The sequence below is a fragment of the Trematomus bernacchii genome, unplaced genomic scaffold (assembly GCF_902827165.1).
Source record: "Trematomus bernacchii unplaced genomic scaffold, fTreBer1.1, whole genome shotgun sequence".
NCBI classification, from domain to species: Eukaryota; Metazoa; Chordata; class Actinopteri; order Perciformes; family Nototheniidae; genus Trematomus; species Trematomus bernacchii.
The window spans coordinates 4,352,138-4,370,446 of record NW_022988007.1 but is presented as its reverse complement, the minus strand read 5'-3'; the positions used below and the strand labels follow the sequence as shown (position 1 = coordinate 4,370,446).

The window sequence follows — 18,309 nt, the reverse complement described above, 5'->3', positions numbered from 1 at the left end:
GTTTTTTTGGCTAAATCTCTCTAAAAAGGTCAAATTTCACTTGTTTTGCATCAATCTTGATACAGGGTACTTATTATATGTTGTACTTTGGATTCCTAAAGCTTTTAGTCTACTAACCCATCATCCAAGGGTAGTTTTCACTATAAGTGAAAAAATGTTTTGGACGGACACTATAATTTACAGTTTTTTACTATGTAAAATCTGAATTTTCTTTAAAATAAAAAACATCTATATTGATTCTGACACTTCTACATCCAACTCACAGATGTAACCTTGCTTTGATAAAATAAATTATTCATATAACCCTTTTAGAAGTTAGGTTGTAGTCATTTGTTTTGGGCATGTCATTTTCGAGCCTGAAACATGAAAAACAGGCTTGGTGCTTAACAGGTTAACCTAATAGTCGATTTTCCCTTTGCCTCCGGCATTCTTAGAACTTTTCAACAGATAATTTGGCGTGAAATGACTTAAATGTGTAATAATAGTGGGATGTTGTCGGGGAGCTCAAGACATTGAGCCATTTAGTTCCCGCGCTCAACCGGAAGTCCCGAGATTCACTCTTCTTAGCACAGCTAATTGTTGAGCTTTGTATAGGTCAGTAGAGGTAGTCATAATAAATTATAAGCACCGTCCGACAGTGGCGTAGCCCAGGCCCGCCCAGTTTACTCATTGGCCTGCTCTGAGAAAGCTTCGGTGTAATTCATTTTTTTAATTTAAATTTTGTATTATTATACATTTTTTTATTCACCCATTCATCCAAGCATTCAAAGTGAAATTTAAGTGAACAAATATCGAGTATAATTAATGTTGTATGTGTTTTATCCTCTGAACGGAACTAATTTCCGGTAAAACTGGTTGTTGGTTCCGGCGCGCGCCCAATTAGTAACGTGAGAGAGCTGCCTGCAAATTATGCTCTCATCTAGCAGCGATCCAGGGCCAAACTCTCTGACTCCGGAGACTATACTGTTACGGCCGCTTGCTCCACGGCGCTAGCAGTGCTCCCTCCCGCTCCCGGTCGTCCACATGAACGAGGTGTAGGCCTACCCGCTGATCTTCTTCACAGCCAAAACTGAAGAAGTTCCCCTACACTGTTAATCATGGAAAAGCAAGGTGCTTCTCATCGAGGTGGTATGAAGATTTTCCCTGGGTGGAATACAGCGCAAGTAGGGACGCGCTTTTCTGTCAAATGTGCAGACATTTCCCCAGCCCAGGAGCTGAAGGTGCATTTAGGAGGGATGGATATGTAGACTGGAAACACCTGCGTAACTCGTTGGAGAGACATTAAAAAAAGCGAGGACCACTGCAAGTCCATGAGCAGGTTTGAATGCTACAACCTATTTTTGCTGTTACCTTGTGCAATAAAAGAGTTACGTAACGATTGTAAATAACCCAATTTGTGTTCTGTGAAACTGAAAAGGATATTACATTGTTTTTGTTACTTTTGTTGCAGTTGTATGTCTTAAATGTCATTTAGGTTAACTTCCTGTGTTATTTAGATGCCTTTATTTTTGAAGGCGAGTTTACGCTGTTGACAGGAAGTTGTTGTTTCTATGGAAACAACGTGACGGAGAAAAGGAGCAGAGATTAACGGAGAAAAGTAATATCTACATATAAAGACAGAGAAAGTAAAGGATAAAGTTTATGTTTAAGTTTAGCACCCCCCGAAGAGACACAAGGTTGGTATTAACTATAATATAAACATGTGGGTTGTGTCCTAATTCGTTTGTAGGCTATGCTGTTTTGTAGCTTTGCTGTCTGTTTACAGTTAACATTTGCTAGTATGCTAAAGTGATTCTAATACAGATGGAACCTAAATGTATTTGTTATTTTTGTGTCTGTATAGCTCTTACGTTGATATTGGAGATTTCAATAAATTCATATCATCAGTCAGGTCTTCGACCATTATTTGGAGGGAAATGCTACAACGATGCTTGGCAATGGCATTATTATATATTATAATGAAGTTGTCTGAAGTCCTCACCACCAGCTGCTCTTGCAGTAACAAGTAGTGTACTTTTCTTACTGTCCTAATGTGCACAATGTAGTGACTGCTTTTTTTGACTGTCTTTTGTTTTCTTAGTTATGTTCTCTGTATTTTATATGTTTGTGTTATGTGTTATGTGTAACGTTGCTGCCTTCTTGGCCAGGTCAGCATTGAAAATGAGATTTTATCTCAATGTTTTTTATCTGGTTAAATAAAGGTTAAATAAAAAAATTAAAAAAAATTATTATTATAGGCCAGGCCTACCTTAAAGTCATTTTTTCCCCCTGGAAAAAGCTGGCCCACCCTATTTTATACAGGCCCGCCCTAAAGTAAATGTCTGCCTACGCTACTGCCGTCCATCAACCTCTAGTTAATAACTAGTCAATAGCATACGAAAGACACTTTTAGTTTATTACAGATCAAATCTGTAATGTTAATGTTTTGTGATATAGAGCATCGAAAAGCATTATGTGTGTTAATGTATGTAGTCAGAAAATGTCTATAACATTTCTTTACATTTACATTTTTTAATGTTTATTTATTTTTTTGTAAATTATTGTTACATATCAATGTTAATTAATGAACATTTTGAAACAGCAAGAAAAACTAAACAGCAGCAACAACAACGTTTTAAGTGTTTAGCATTTTCTGTATTTAAATAGTATTTAATACGGAAGTTTAATGCATTCAATTTAATACTGCAATATAACCTGAAAAAAGCACTCACTCTTTATAATCAAACAATCACTCTTGGTTCACAAAGAACAATACTGTTAAATCTTACTTTGTTCTCCAATAAATTATACATTTGTAAATATGCAAACCAACATGGTGCAAAAGCCAATTTAAGGAAAAGCATTTTCAAGACTTTGGGATGTTAACATTTCCGCACTCTGATGTTCAGAAATACCTTACCTAAAACAATATTATTATTTTTTTAGTTAGTGTATATAATGGTTTTAAAAGGGTTGAATGAGTAGTTTAATCTCACTTAAGTCATTTTTATATATATGGAAACGTCAAGCCGTCATTTTCAATGTCTTCTCTATCTGGACTGCTAGACCAGAACTGCTGGCAGCCAATGTAACAAATATTCAGGTTTCATCCTTGTATTACGGCAAAAGTAAGAAAAGTATAAATAATATATCATGCTATCTACATTTAAGTCATCATGACAGAAACACAGACGTGTCTCTCAGTGTTACTCCTGGCAGACTTGTTTGCAGCAGCAGTGGCAGCAGCATCGGTAGTAGCGCTGCAGCTGACTGAGGAGTCCACTGGAAGTCTCTGGAGCTGCCTTCTTCTCTCCTACCTTTGTCTGTTCTTTATACATTTTTGCAGAAGCTTCTCCTTTTGTTACCTGTAAGTCCTCTGTGGTTACATTGACCTTTAATGTTTGATCATTGTTGGTAGTTCTCTTTGGCCTCAACACTTTTTCTTTGTCAGAGAGTTTGACAATTTTAGTGAGCTTTTGAGCTTTAAGTTGTTGGAGCTGTGTGTGTCTTAAATCAAGCATTGTGCGGTCTATCTTCCAGTCACTTTGGGATGTCATGTCCTTACCTAGTTCTTGTTTGAGCTCCTTCTCCAATGATTCATTTTCTTGTAACCATGGTCTCCTCACAAACTGGTTGATCAACTTTAGTCTTTTCTCTAGGTTATTTCTCATTTCATGGCTCATGATCCTCATTTGATAGATCTCCTTTCGTTCCATTTTAGTGTCCTTCCAGATCTTTCGCAAACAATCCCTTTTTGATCTTTTCTTGTCTGTAAAATAATCTTGTTCTGAAGCTGATAGTTGTATATTTTTTTCATATTCTTTATCCATCACTAGAACATCATCATCCGTTTTCAAGTATTTATTTTTTATTTTAAGATCATGTTTATCTCCTTTGAACTTCTGCTGATCAATTTTTTCAGTCTGGATTGTGAAATCTGGCTGCATAACAACCTGACATTTAAAGTCTTCACGTTTATTCAAAACCTGTTTCTCAACACATGGCTCTTGCTCATGCAATTTTTGCCATGCCACCTCTGTTTGTACAGCCTTGTCAAACTTCACTGTCACAATGTTGTTTTTATCTGTTTGTATCAGATCATAATAACTAGTCATCTCCTTTCTATTTTTATCAAATTCCTTAAACTTGTGTTCCAATAGTAAGTTTAATTGGAGCATGTCAATATATGTTTGCCCTAACACCTCAATATTCTTTGTAAAGACTTCATTGCTCACTTGATTAAGGTGTTTGAGTTTTACTCTTATACCTCCTATGGAGCTCAGTAACCTGATAAGCCACTCTTCTTTTGTTTTAGTATCAGAAAGTTCTCCTTCCATCCTAATTTTTTCATTTAACAATTCCTTCTCACTCTCAATGGTTGTCTTGATTTGAGCCAGTAGTTCTTTCTTTTTGTTTATCTCATCAAACTGAATGTCTGCATGTCCTTTCAACACTTGAAGATCAGTCTTTGTGATTTCCAATGTGTCTGTTTCTTCTTTTATATCTTGTCTCTGTTGTTCCAACATGTCCCTTTGTTTCAGGATGTCCGACCTGATCACATCAAAGTCCAGTTTCTCTTTGTTCATCACCTCACTCTCTCTATCCAGGTACTCTCTTTCTTTCTTCAACTCTGCCTTCAGTTCCAGAAGATTTGTCCTTTCCAACAAGGCCTCTTGTTTCAGTTGAGTTCCCATTTCCTGTCTTTGAGTGACACTTTCTAACAACATGATCTTCAACCTTTCTCTTTCCCTCTCTAACGTCTCAGTGTAACTTGACATATGTGCTTTCTGTTTATCCAGAACATCATGCTTTTGCTCCAAAACACTCAACAGTTTCAATATGTCTTCATTGTTTTGTTCCAGTCTGATCATTTTGATTTGAATTTCTTCACTCATCCTTTCACTCAGCTGGTGAAGTTTTTCCCTCAGAATTTCCATTGATTTCCTCGTATTCAATAGTAGATCTTCTCTTGTTTTCAGGTCCGACGTTCCTCTTTCCATTCTGTCCTTTTCATTGTTGAGCATTGCTATTTCCATGTCAGTAGTACTCTGCATCTGATTGAGTATATCTCTCTCTGAACTGATGGTGTTCATGGCTGTTTCAACCTCTTCATTCTTCTTGTTGAGATCCTTCCTCAAAAGATCCAGTTCTTCTCTTTCTTCCAGCAGACTGCTCTTTCTGGTATCCAGTTCTTGTGTTTGTCTGCTGAACTGGTCCTCCATGAGTTTTTGTTCTTCTTGTTTTAAAACAATCATGCTCATGATATTCTGAAGTTTGTTTTTTTCTGTGTGAAGATGAAGGGTCAGATCTTTAATGTTGGCTTTCTCTTTGTTTATCTCATCAAACTGAATTTGTTCATGTTCTTTCAACACTTGAAGATCAGTCTTTGTGATTTCCAATTTCTCTGTTTCTTCTCTTATATCTTGTCTCTGTTGTTCCAACATGTCCCTTTGTTTCAGGATGTCCGACCTGATCACATCAAAGTCCAGTTTCTCTTTGTTCATCACCTCACTCTCTCTATCCAGGTACTCTCTTTCTTTCTTCAACTCTGCCTTCAGTTCCAGAAGATTTGTCCTTTCCAACAAGGCCTCTTGTTTCAGTTGAGTTCCCATTTCCTGTCTTTGAGTGACACTTTCTAACAACATGATCTTCAACCTTTCTCTTTCCCTCTCTAACGTCTCAGTGTAACTTGACATATGTGCTTTCTGTTTATCCAGAACATCATGCTTTTGCTCCAAAACACTCAACAGTTTCAATATGTCTTCATTGTTTTGTTCCAGTCTGATCATTTTGATTTGAATTTCTTCACTCATCCTTTCACTCAGCTGGTGAAGTTTTTCCCTCAGAATTTCCATTGATTTCCTCGTATTCAATAGTAGATCTTCTCTTGTTTTCAGGTCCGACATTACTCTTTCCATTCGGTCCTTTTCATTGTTGAGCATTGTTATTTCCATGTCAGTAGTACTCTGCATCTGATTGAGTATATCTCTCTCTGAACTGATGGTGTTCATGGCTGTTTCAACCTCTTCATTCTTCTTGTTGAGATCCTTCCTCAAAAGATCCAGTTCTTCTCTTTCTTCCAGCAGACTGCTCTTTCTGGTATCCAGTTCTTGTGTTTGTCTGCTGAACTGGTCCTCCATGAGTTTTTGTTCTTCTTGTTTTAAAACAATCATGCTCATGATATTCTGAAGTTTGTTTTTTTCTGTGTGAAGATGAAGGGTCAGATCTTTAATGTTGGCTTTCTCTTTGTTTATCTCATCCAACTGAATTCGTTCATGTTCTTTCAACACTTGAAGATCAGTCTTTGTGATTTCCAATTTCTCTGTTTCTTCTCTTATATCTTGTCTCTGTTGTTCCAACATGTCCCTTTGTTTCAGGATGTCCAACCTGATCAAATCAAAGTCCAGTTTCTCTTTGTTCATCACCTCACTCTCTCTATCCAGGTCCTCTCTTTCTTTCTTCAACTCTGCCTTCAGTTCCAGAAGATTTGTCCTTTCCAACAAGGCCTCTTGTTTCAGTTGATTTCCCATTTCCTGTCTTTGAGTGACACTTTCTAACAACATGATCTTCAACCTTTCTCTTTCCCTCTCTAACGTCTCAGTGTAACTTGACATATGTGCTTTCAGTTTATCCAGAACATCATGCTTTTGCTCCAAAACACTCAACAGTTTCAATATGTCTTCATTGTTTTGTTCCAGTCTGATCATTTTGATTTGAATTTCTTCACTCATCCTTTCACTCAGCTGGTGAAGTTTTTCCGTCAGAATTTCCATTGATTTCCTCGTATTCAATAGTAGATCTTCTCTTGTTTTCAGGTCCGACGTTCCTCTTTCCATTCGGTCCTTTTCATTCTTGAGCATTGCTATTTCCATGTCAGTAGTACTCTGCATCTGATTGAGTATATCTCTCTCTGAACTGATGGTGTTCATGGCTGTTTCAACCTCTTCATTCTTCTTGTTGAGATCCTTCCTCAAAAGATCCAGTTCTTCTCTTTCTTCCAGCAGACTGCTCTTTCTGGTATCCAGTTCTTGTGTTTGTCTGCTGAACTGGTCCTCCATGAGTTTTTGTTCTTCTTGTTTTAAAACAATCATGCTCATGATATTCTGAAGTTTGTTTTTTTCTGTGTGAAGATGAAGGGTCAGATCTTTAATGTTGGCTTTCTCTTTGTTTATCTCATCCAACTGAATTCGTTCATGTTCTTTCAACACTTGAAGATCAGTCTTTGTGATTTCCAATTTCTCTGTTTCTTCTCTTATATCTTGTCTCTGTTGTTCCAACATGTCCCTTTGTTTCAGGATGTCCGACCTGATCAAATCAAAGTCCAGTTTCTCTTTGTTCATCACCTCACTCTCTCTATCCAGGTACTCTCTTTCTTTCTTCAACGTTGCCTTCAGTTCCAGAAGATTTGTCTTTTCCAACAAGGCCTCTTGTTTCAGTTGATTTCCCATTTCCTGTCTTTGAGTGACACTTTCTAACAACATGATCTTCAACCTTTCTCTTTCCCTCTCTAACGTCTCAGTGTAACTTGACATATGTTCTTTCTGTTTATCCAGAACATCATGCTTTTGCTCCAAAACACTCAACAGTTTCAATATGTCTTCATTGTTTTGTTCCAGTCTGATCATTTTGATTTGAATTTCTTCACTCATCCTTTCACTCAGCTGGTGAAGTTTTTCCCTCAGAATTTCCATTGAGTTCCTCGTATTCAATAGTAGATCTTCTCTTGTTTTCAGGTCCGACGTTCCTCTTTCCATTCGGTCCTTTTCATTGTTGAGCATTGTTATTTCCATGTCAGTAGTACTCTGCATCTGATTGAGTATATCTCTCTCTGAACTGATGGTGTTCATGGCTGTTTCAACCTCTTCATTCTTCTTGTTGAGATCCTTCCTCAAAAGATCCAGTTCTTCTCTTTCTTCCAGCAGACTGCTCTTTCTGGTATCCAGTTCTTGTGTTTGTCTGCTGAACTGGTCCTCCATGAGTTTTTGTTCTTCTTGTTTTAAAACAATCATGCTCATGATATTCTGAAGTTTGTTTTTTTCTGTGTGAAGATGAAGGGTCAGATCTTTAATGTTGGCTTTCTCTTTGTTTATCTCATCAAACTGAATTCGTTCATGTTCTTTCAACACTTGAAGATCAGTCTTTGTGATTTCCAATTTCTCTGTTTCTTCTCTTATATCTTGTCTCTGTTGTTCCAACATGTCCCTTTGTTTCAGGATGTCCGACCTGATCACATCAAAGTCCAGTTTCTCTTTGTTCATCACCTCACTCTCTCTATCCAGGTCCTCTCTTTCTTTCTTCAACTCTGCCTTCAGTTCCAGAAGATTTGTCCTTTCCAACAAGGCCTCTTGTTTCAGTTGATTTCCCATTTCCTGTCTTTGAGTGACACTTTCTAACAACATGATCTTCAACCTTTCTCTTTCCCTCTCTAACGTCTCAGTGTAACTTGACATATGTGCTTTCAGTTTATCCAGAACATCATGCTTTTGCTCCAAAACACTCAACAGTTTCAATATGTCTTCATTGTTTTGTTCCAGTCTGATCATTTTGATTTGAATTTCTTCACTCATCCTTTCACTCAGCTGGTGAAGTTTTTCCGTCAGAATTTCCATTGATTTCCTCGTATTCAATAGTAGATCTTCTCTTGTTTTCAGGTCCGACGTTCCTCTTTCCATTCGGTCCTTTTCATTCTTGAGCATTGCTATTTCCATGTCAGTAGTACTCTGCATCTGATTGAGTATATCTCTCTCTGAACTGATGGTGTTCATGGCTGTTTCAACCTCTTCATTCTTCTTGTTGAGATCCTTCCTCAAAAGATCCAGTTCTTCTCTTTCTTCCAGCAGACTGCTCTTTCTGGTATCCAGTTCTTGTGTTTGTCTGCTGAACTGGTCCTCCATGAGTTTTTGTTCTTCTTGTTTTAAAACAATCATGCTCATGATATTCTGAAGTTTGTTTTTTTCTGTGTGAAGATGAAGGGTCAGATCTTTAATGTTGGCTTTTTCTTTGTTTATCTCATCCAACTGAATTCGTTCATGTTCTTTCAACACTTGAAGATCAGTCTTTGTGATTTCCAATTTCTCTGTTTCTTCTCTTATATCTTGTCTCTGTTGTTCCAACATGTCCCTTTGTTTCAGGATGTCCAACCTGATCAAATCAAAGTCCAGTTTCTCTTTGTTCATCACCTCACTCTCTCTATCCAGGTACTCTCTTTCTTTCTTCAACTCTGCCTTCAGTTCCAGAAGATTTGTCCTTTCCAACAAGGCCTCTTGTTTCAGTTGATTACCCATTTCCTGTCTTTGAGTGACACTTTCTAACAACATGATCTTCAACCTTTCTCTTTCCCTCTCTAACGTCTCAGTGTAACTTGACATATGTGCTTTTTGTTTATCCAGAACATCATGCTTTTGCTCCAAAACACTCAACAGTTTCAATATGTCTTCATTGTTTTGTTCCAGTCTGATCATTTTGATTTGAATTTCTTCACTCATCCTTTCACTCAGCTGGTGAAGTTTTTCCGTCAGAATTTCCATTGATTTCCTCGTATTCAATAGTAGATCTTCTCTTGTTTTCAGGTCCGACGTTCCTCTTTCCATTCGGTCCTTTTCATTCTTGAGCATTGTTATTTCCATGTCAGTAGTACTCTGCATCTGATTGAGTATATCTCTCTCTGAACTGATGGTGTTCATGGCTGTTTCAACCTCTTCATTCTTCTTGTTGAGATCCTTCCTCAAAAGATCCAGTTCTTCTCTTTCTTCCAGCAGACTGCTCTTTCTGGTATCCAGTTCTTGTGTTTGTCTGCTGAACTGGTCCTCCTTGAGTTTTTGTTCTTCTTGTTTTAAAACAATCATGCTCATGATATTCTGAAGTTTGTTTTTTTCTGTGTGAAGATGAAGGGTCAGATCTTTAATGTTGGCTTTCTCTTTGTTTATCTCATCAAACTGAATTCGTTCATGTTCTTTCAACACTTGAAGATCAGTCTTTGTGATTTCCAATTTCTCTGTTTCTTCTCTTATATCTTGTCTCTGTTGTTCCAACATGTCCCTGTGTTTCAGGATGTCCGACCTTATCAAATAAAAGTCCAGTTTCTCTTTGTTCATCACCTCACTCTCTCTATCCAGGTCCTCTCTTTCTTTCTTCAACTCTGCCTTCAGTTCCAGAAGATTTGTCCTTTCCAACAAGGCCTCTTGTTTCAGTTGATTTCCCATTTCCTGTCTTTGAGTGACACTTTCTAACAACATGATCTTCAACCTTTCTCTTTCCCTCTCTAACGTCTCAGTGTAACTTGACATATGTGCTTTCAGTTTATCCAGAACATCATGCTTTTGCTCCAAAACACTCAACAGTTTCAATATGTCTTCATTGTTTTGTTCCAGTCTGATCATTTTGATTTGAATTTCTTCACTCATCCTTTCACTCAGCTGGTGAAGTTTTTCCGTCAGAATTTCCATTGATTTCCTCGTATTCAATAGTAGATCTTCTCTTGTTTTCAGGTCCGACGTTCCTCTTTCCATTCGGTCCTTTTCATTCTTGAGCATTGCTATTTCCATGTCAGTAGTACTCTGCATCTGATTGAGTATATCTCTCTCTGAACTGATGGTGTTCATGGCTGTTTCAACCTCTTCATTCTTCTTGTTGAGATCCTTCCTCAAAAGATCCAGTTCTTCTCTTTCTTCCAGCAGACTGCTCTTTCTGGTATCCAGTTCTTGTGTTTGTCTGCTGAACTGGTCCTCCATGAGTTTTTGTTCTTCTTGTTTTAAAACAATCATGCTCATGATATTCTGAAGTTTGTTTTTTTCTGTGTGAAGATGAAGGGTCAGATCTTTAATGTTGGCTTTCTCTTTGTTTATCTCATCAAACTGAATTCGTTCATGTTCTTTCAACACTTGAAGATCAGTCTTTGTGATTTCCAATTTCTCTGTTTCTTCTCTTATATCTTGTCTCTGTTGTTCCAACATGTCCCTTTGTTTCAGGATGTCCAACCTGATCAAATCAAAGTCCAGTTTCTCTTTGTTCATCACCTCACTCTCTCTATCCAGGTACTCTCTTTCTTTCTTCAACTCTGCCTTCAGTTCCAGAAGATTTGTCCTTTCCAACAAGGCCTCTTGTTTCAGTTGATTACCCATTTCCTGTCTTTGAGTGACACTTTCTAACAACATGATCTTCAACCTTTCTCTTTCCCTCTCTAACGTCTCAGTGTAACTTGACATATGTGCTTTCTGTTTATCCAGAACATCATGCTTTTGCTCCAAAACACTCAACAGTTTCAATATGTCTTCATTGTTTTGTTCCAGTCTGATCATTTTGATTTGAATTTCTTCACTCATCCTTTCACTCAGCTGGTGAAGTTTTTCCCTCAGAATTTCCATTGATTTCCTCGTATTCAATAGTAGATCTTCTCTTGTTTTCAGGTCCGACGTTCCTCTTTCCATTCGGTCCTTTTCATTGTTGAGCATTGCTATTTCCATGTCAGTAGTACTCTGCATCTGATTGAGTATATCTCTCTCTGAACTGATGGTGTTCATGGCTGTTTCAACCTCTTCCTTCTTCTTGTTGAGATCCTTCCTCAAAAGATCCAGTTCTTCTCTTTCTTCCAGCAGACTGCTCTTTCTGGTATCCAGTTCTTGTGTTTGTCTGCTGAACTGGTCCTCCTTGAGTTTTTGTTCTTCTTGTTTTAAAACAATCATGCTCATGATATTCTCAAGTTTGTTTTTTTCTGTGTGAAGATGAAGGGTCAGATCTTTAATGTTGGCTTTCTCTTTGTTTATCTCATCAAACTGAATTCGTTCATGTTCTTTCAACACTTGAAGATCAGTCTTTGTGATTTCCAATTTCTCTGTTTCTTCTCTTATATCTTGTCTCTGTTGTTCCAACATGTCCCTGTGTTTCAGGATGTCCGACCTCATCAAATAAAAGTCCAGTTTCTCTTTGTTCATCACCTCACTCTCTCTATCCAGGTCCTCTCTTTCTTTCTTCAACTCTGCCTTCAGTTCCAGAAGATTTGTCCTTTCCAACAAGGCCTCTTGTTTCAGTTGATTTCCCATTTCCTGTCTTTGAGTGACACTTTCTAACAACATGATCTTCAACCTTTCTCTTTCCCTCTCTAACGTCTCAGTGTAACTTGACATATGTGCTTTCAGTTTATCCAGAACATCATGCTTTTGCTCCAAAACACTCAACAGTTTCAATATGTCTTCATTGTTTTGTTCCAGTCTGATCATTTTGATTTGAATTTCTTCACTCATCCTTTCACTCAGCTGGTGAAGTTTTTCCGTCAGAATTTCCATTGATTTCCTCGTATTCAATAGTAGATCTTCTCTTGTTTTCAGGTCCGACGTTCCTCTTTCCATTCGGTCCTTTTCATTCTTGAGCATTGCTATTTCCATGTCAGTAGTACTCTGCATCTGATTGAGTATATCTCTCTCTGAACTGATGGTGTTCATGGCTGTTTCAACCTCTTCATTCTTCTTGTTGAGATCCTTCCTCAAAAGATCCAGTTCTTCTCTTTCTTCCAGCAGACTGCTCTTTCTGGTATCCAGTTCTTGTGTTTGTCTGCTGAACTGGTCCTCCTTGAGTTTTTGTTCTTCTTGTTTTAAAACAGTCATGCTCATGATATTCTGAAGTTTGTTTTTTTCTGTGTGAAGATGAAGGGTCAGATCTTTAATGTTGGCTTTCTCTTTGTTTATCTCATCAAACTGAATTCGTTCATGTTCTTTCAACACTTGAAGATCAGTCTTTGTGATTTCCAATTTCTCTGTTTCTTCTCTTATATCTTGTCTCTGTTGTTCCAACATGTCCCTGTGTTTCAGGATGTCCGACCTGATCAAATCAAAGTCCAGTTTCTCTTTGTTCATCACCTCACTCTCTCTATCCAGGTCCTCTCTTTCTTTCTTCAACTCTGCCTTCAGTTCCAGAAGATTTGTCCTTTCCAACAAGGCCTCTTGTTTCAGTTGATTTCCCATTTCCTGTCTTTGAGTGACACTTTCTAACAACATGATCTTCAACCTTTCTCTTTCCCTCTCTAACGTCTCAGTGTAACTTGACATATGTGCTTTCAGTTTATCCAGAACATCATGCTTTTGCTCCAAAACACTCAACAGTTTCAATATGTCTTCATTGTTTTGTTCCAGTCTGATCATTTTGATTTGAATTTCTTCACTCATCCTTTCACTCAGCTGGTGAAGTTTTTCCGTCAGAATTTCCATTGATTTCCTCGTATTCAATAGTAGATCTTCTCTTGTTTTCAGGTCCGACGTTCCTCTTTCCATTCGGTCCTTTTCATTCTTGAGCATTGTTATTTCCATGTCAGTAGTACTCTGCATCTGATTGAGTATATCTCTCTCTGAACTGATGGTGTTCATGGCTGTTTCAACCTCTTCATTCTTCTTGTTGAGATCCTTCCTCAAAAGATCCAGTTCTTCTCTTTCTTCCAGCAGACTGCTCTTTCTGGTATCCAGTTCTTGTGTTTGTCTGCTGAACTGGTCCTCCATGAGTTTTTGTTCTTCTTGTTTTAAAACAATCATGCTCATGATATTCTGAAGTTTGTTTTTTTCTGTGTGAAGATGAAGGGTCAGATCTTTAATGTTGGCTTTCTCTTTGTTTATCTCATCCAACTGAATTCGTTCATGTTCTTTCAACACTTGAAGATCAGTCTTTGTGATTTCCAATTTCTCTGTTTCTTCTCTTATATCTTGTCTCTGTTGTTCCAACATGTCCCTTTGTTTCAGGATGTCCGACCTGATCAAATCAAAGTCCAGTTTCTCTTTGTTCATCACCTCACTCTCTCTATCCAGGTACTCTCTTTCTTTCTTCAACTTTGCCTTCAGTTCCAGAAGATTTGTCCTTTCCAACAAGGCCTCTTGTTTCAGTTGATTTCCCATTTCCTGTCTTTGAGTGACACTTTCTAACAACATGATCTTCAACCTTTCTCTTTCCCTCTCTAACGTCTCAGTGTAACTTGACATATGTGCTTTCTGTTTATCCAGAACATCATGCTTTTGCTCCAAAACACTCAACAGTTTCAATATGTCTTCATTGTTTTGTTCCAGTCTGATCATTTTGATTTGAATTTCTTCACTCATCCTTTCACTCAGCTGGTGAAGTTTTTCCCTCAGAATTTCCATTGATTTCCTCGTATTCAATAGTAGATCTTCTCTTGTTTTCAGGTCCGACGTTCCTCTTTCCATTCGGTCCTTTTCATTGTTGAGCATTGCTATTTCCATGTCAGTAGTACTCTGCATCTGATTGAGTATATCTCTCTCTGAACTGATGGTGTTCATGGCTGTTTCAACCTCTTCCTTCTTCTTGTTGAGATCCTTCCTCAAAAGATCCAGTTCTTCTCTTTCTTCCAGCAGACTGCTCTTTCTGGTATCCAGTTCTTGTGTTTGTCTGCTGAACTGGTCCTCCTTGAGTTTTTGTTCTTCTTGTTTTAAAACAATCATGCTCATGATATTCTGAAGTTTGTTTTTTTCTGTGTGAAGATGAAGGGTCAGATCTTTAATGTTGGCTTTCTCTTTGTTTATCTCATCAAACTGAATTCGTTCATGTTCTTTCAACACTTGAAGATCAGTCTTTGTGATTTCCAATTTCTCTGTTTCTTCTCTTATATCTTGTCTCTGTTGTTCCAACATGTCCCTGTGTTTCAGGATGTCCGACCTTATCAAATAAAAGTCCAGTTTCTCTTTGTTCATCACCTCACTCTCTCTATCCAGGTCCTCTCTTTCTTTCTTCAACTCTGCCTTCAGTTCCAGAAGATTTGTCCTTTCCAACAAGGCCTCTTGTTTCAGTTGATTTCCCATTTCCTGTCTTTGAGTGACACTTTCTAACAACATGATCTTCAACCTTTCTCTTTCCCTCTCTAACGTCTCAGTGTAACTTGACATATGTGCTTTCAGTTTATCCAGAACATCATGCTTTTGCTCCAAAACACTCAACAGTTTCAATATGTCTTCATTGTTTTGTTCCAGTCTGATCATTTTGATTTGAATTTCTTCACTCATCCTTTCACTCAGCTGGTGAAGTTTTTCCGTCAGAATTTCCATTGATTTCCTCGTATTCAATAGTAGATCTTCTCTTGTTTTCAGGTCCGACGTTCCTCTTTCCATTCGGTCCTTTTCATTCTTGAGCATTGCTATTTCCATGTCAGTAGTACTCTGCATCTGATTGAGTATATCTCTCTCTGAACTGATGGTGTTCATGGCTGTTTCAACCTCTTCCTTCTTCTTGTTGAGATCCTTCCTCAAAAGATCCAGTTCTTCTCTTTCTTCCAGCAGACTGCTCTTTCTGGTATCCAGTTCTTGTGTTTGTCTGCTGAACTGGTCCTCCATGAGTTTTTGTTCTTCTTGTTTTAAAACAATCATGCTCATGATATTCTGAAGTTTGTTTTTTTCTGTGTGAAGATGAAGGGTCAGATCTTTAATGTTGGCTTTTTCTTTGTTTATCTCATCCAACTGAATTCGTTCATGTTCTTTCAACACTTGAAGATCAGTCTTTGTGATTTCCAATTTCTCTGTTTCTTCTCTTATATCTTGTCTCTGTTGTTCCAACATGTCCCTTTGTTTCAGGATGTCCGACCTGATCAAATCAAAGTCCAGTTTCTCTTTGTTCATCACCTCACTCTCTCTATCCAGGTACTCTCTTTCTTTCTTCAACTTTGCCTTCAGTTCCAGAAGATTTGTCCTTTCCAACAAGGCCTCTTGTTTCAGTTGATTTCCCATTTCCTGTCTTTGAGTGACACTTTCTAACAACATGATCTTCAACCTTTCTCTTTCCCTCTCTAACGTCTCAGTGTAACTTGACATATGTGCTTTTTGTTTATCCAGAACATCATGCTTTTGCTCCAAAACACTCAACAGTTTCAATATGTCTTCATTGTTTTGTTCCAGTCTGATCATTTTGATTTGAATTTCTTCACTCATCCTTTCACTCAGCTGGTGAAGTTTTTCCGTCAGAATTTCCATTGATTTCCTCGTATTCAATAGTAGATCTTCTCTTGTTTTCAGGTCCGACGTTCCTCTTTCCATTCGGTCCTTTTCATTGTTGAGCATTGCTATTTCCATGTCAGTAGTACTCTGCATCTGATTGAGTATATCTCTCTCTGAACTGATGGTGTTCATGGCTGTTTCAACCTCTTCCTTCTTCTTGTTGAGATCCTTCCTCAAAAGATCCAGTTCTTCTCTTTCTTCCAGCAGACTGCTCTTTCTGGTATCCAGTTCTTGTGTTTGTCTGCTGAACTGGTCCTCCTTGAGTTTTTGTTCTTCTTGTTTTAAAACAATCATGCTCATGATATTCTGAAGTTTGTTTTTTTCTGTGTGAAGATGAAGGGTCAGATCTTTAATGTTGGCTTTCTCTTTGTTTATCTCATCAAACTGAATTCGTTCATGTTCTTTCAACACTTGAAGATCAGTCTTTGTGATTTCCAATTTCTCTGTTTCTTCTCTTATATCTTGTCTCTGTTGTTCCAACATGTCCCTTTGTTTCAGGATGTCCGACCTGATCAAATCAAAGTCCAGTTTCTCTTTGTTCATCACCTCACTCTCTCTATCCAGGTCCTCTCTTTCTTTCTTCAACTCTGCCTTCAGTTCCAGAAGATTTGTCCTTTCCAACAAGGCCTCTTGTTTCAGTTGATTTCCCATTTCCTGTCTTTGAGTGACACTTTCTAACAACATGATCTTCAACCTTTCTCTTTCCCTCTCTAACGTCTCAGTGTAACTTGACATATGTGCTTTCAGTTTATCCAGAACATCATGCTTTTGCTCCAAAACACTCAACAGTTTCAATATGTCTTCATTGTTTTGTTCCAGTCTGATCATTTTGATTTGAATTTCTTCACTCATCCTTTCACTCAGCTGGTGAAGTTTTTCCGTCAGAATTTCCATTGATTTCCTCGTATTCAATAGTAGATCTTCTCTTGTTTTCAGGTCCGACGTTCCTCTTTCCATTCGGTCCTTTTCATTGTTGAGCATTGCTATTTCCATGTCAGTAGTACTCTGCATCTGATTGAGTATATCTCTCTCTGAACTGATGGTGTTCATGGCTGTTTCAACCTCTTCATTCTTCTTGTTGAGATCCTTCCTCAAAAGATCCAGTTCTTCTCTTTCTTCCAGCAGACTGCTCTTTCTGGTATCCAGTTCTTGTGTTTGTCTGCTGAACTGGTCCTCCATGAGTTTTTGTTCTTCTTGTTTTAAAACAATCATGCTCATGATATTCTGAAGTTTGTTTTTTTCTGTGTGAAGATGAAGGGTCAGATCTTTAATGTTGGCTTTCTCTTTGTTTATCTCATCCAACTGAATTCGTTCATGTTCTTTCAACACTTGAAGATCAGTCTTTGTGATTTCCAATTTCTCTGTTTCTTCTCTTATATCTTGTCTCTGTTGTTCCAACATGTCCCTTTGTTTCAGGATGTCCAACCTGATCAAATCAAAGTCCAGTTTCTCTTTGTTCATCACCTCACTCTCTCTATCCAGGTACTCTCTTTCTTTCTTCAACTCTGCCTTCAGTTCCAGAAGATTTGTCCTTTCCAACAAGGCCTCTTGTTTCAGTTGATTTCCCATTTCCTGTCTTTGAGTGACACTTTCTAACAACATGATCTTCAACCTTTCTCTTTCCCTCTCTAACGTCTCAGTGTAACTTGACATATGTTCTTTCTGTTTATCCAGAACATCATGCTTTTGCTCCAAAACACTCAACAGTTTCAATATGTCTTCATTGTTTTGTTCCAGTCTGATCATTTTGATTTGAATTTCTTCACTCATCCTTTCACTCAGCTGGTGAAGTTTTTCCCTCAGAATTTCCATTGATTTCCTCGTATTCAATAGTAGATCTTCTCTTGTTTTCAGGTCCGACGTTCCTCTTTCCATTCGGTCCTTTTCATTGTTGAGCATTGTTATTTCCATGTCAGTAGTACTCTGCATCTGATTGAGTATATCTCTCTCTGAACTGATGGTGTTCATGGCTGTTTCAACCTCTTCATTCTTCTTGTTGAGATCCTTCCTCAAAAGATCCAGTTCTTCTCTTTCTTCCAGCAGACTGCTCTTTCTGGTATCCAGTTCTTGTGTTTGTCTGCTGAACTGGTCCTCCCTTGAGTTTTTGTTCTTCTTGTTTTAAAACAATCATGCTCATGATATTCTCAAGTTTGTTTTTTTCTGTGTGAAGATGAAGGGTCAGATCTTTAATGTTGGCTTTCTCTTTGTTTATCTCATCAAACTGAATTCGTTCATGTTCTTTCAACACTTGAAGATCAGTCTTTGTGATTTCCAATTTCTCTGTTTCTTCTCTTATATCTTGTCTCTGTTGTTCCAACATGTCCCTGTGTTTCAGGATGTCCGACCTGATCAC

At 37.9% G+C, this 18,309-nt stretch overlaps 1 protein-coding gene across 1 annotated transcript in view; it reads right to left on the bottom strand.

The window, feature by feature from the left end:
- Positions 1-2,499: 2,499 nt before the first annotated feature.
- The window catches only part of LOC117472150, a 23,936-nt gene continuing 8,126 nt past the window's right edge, over positions 2,500-18,309 (bottom strand). Inside the window, exon 3 of the mRNA XM_034117285.1 lies at positions 2,500-18,051. Coding sequence (XP_033973176.1) covers positions 3,186-18,051 — 14,866 coding nt within the window. The 3' untranslated portion in view covers positions 2,500-3,185. The remainder of the gene's footprint in view (positions 18,052-18,309) is intronic.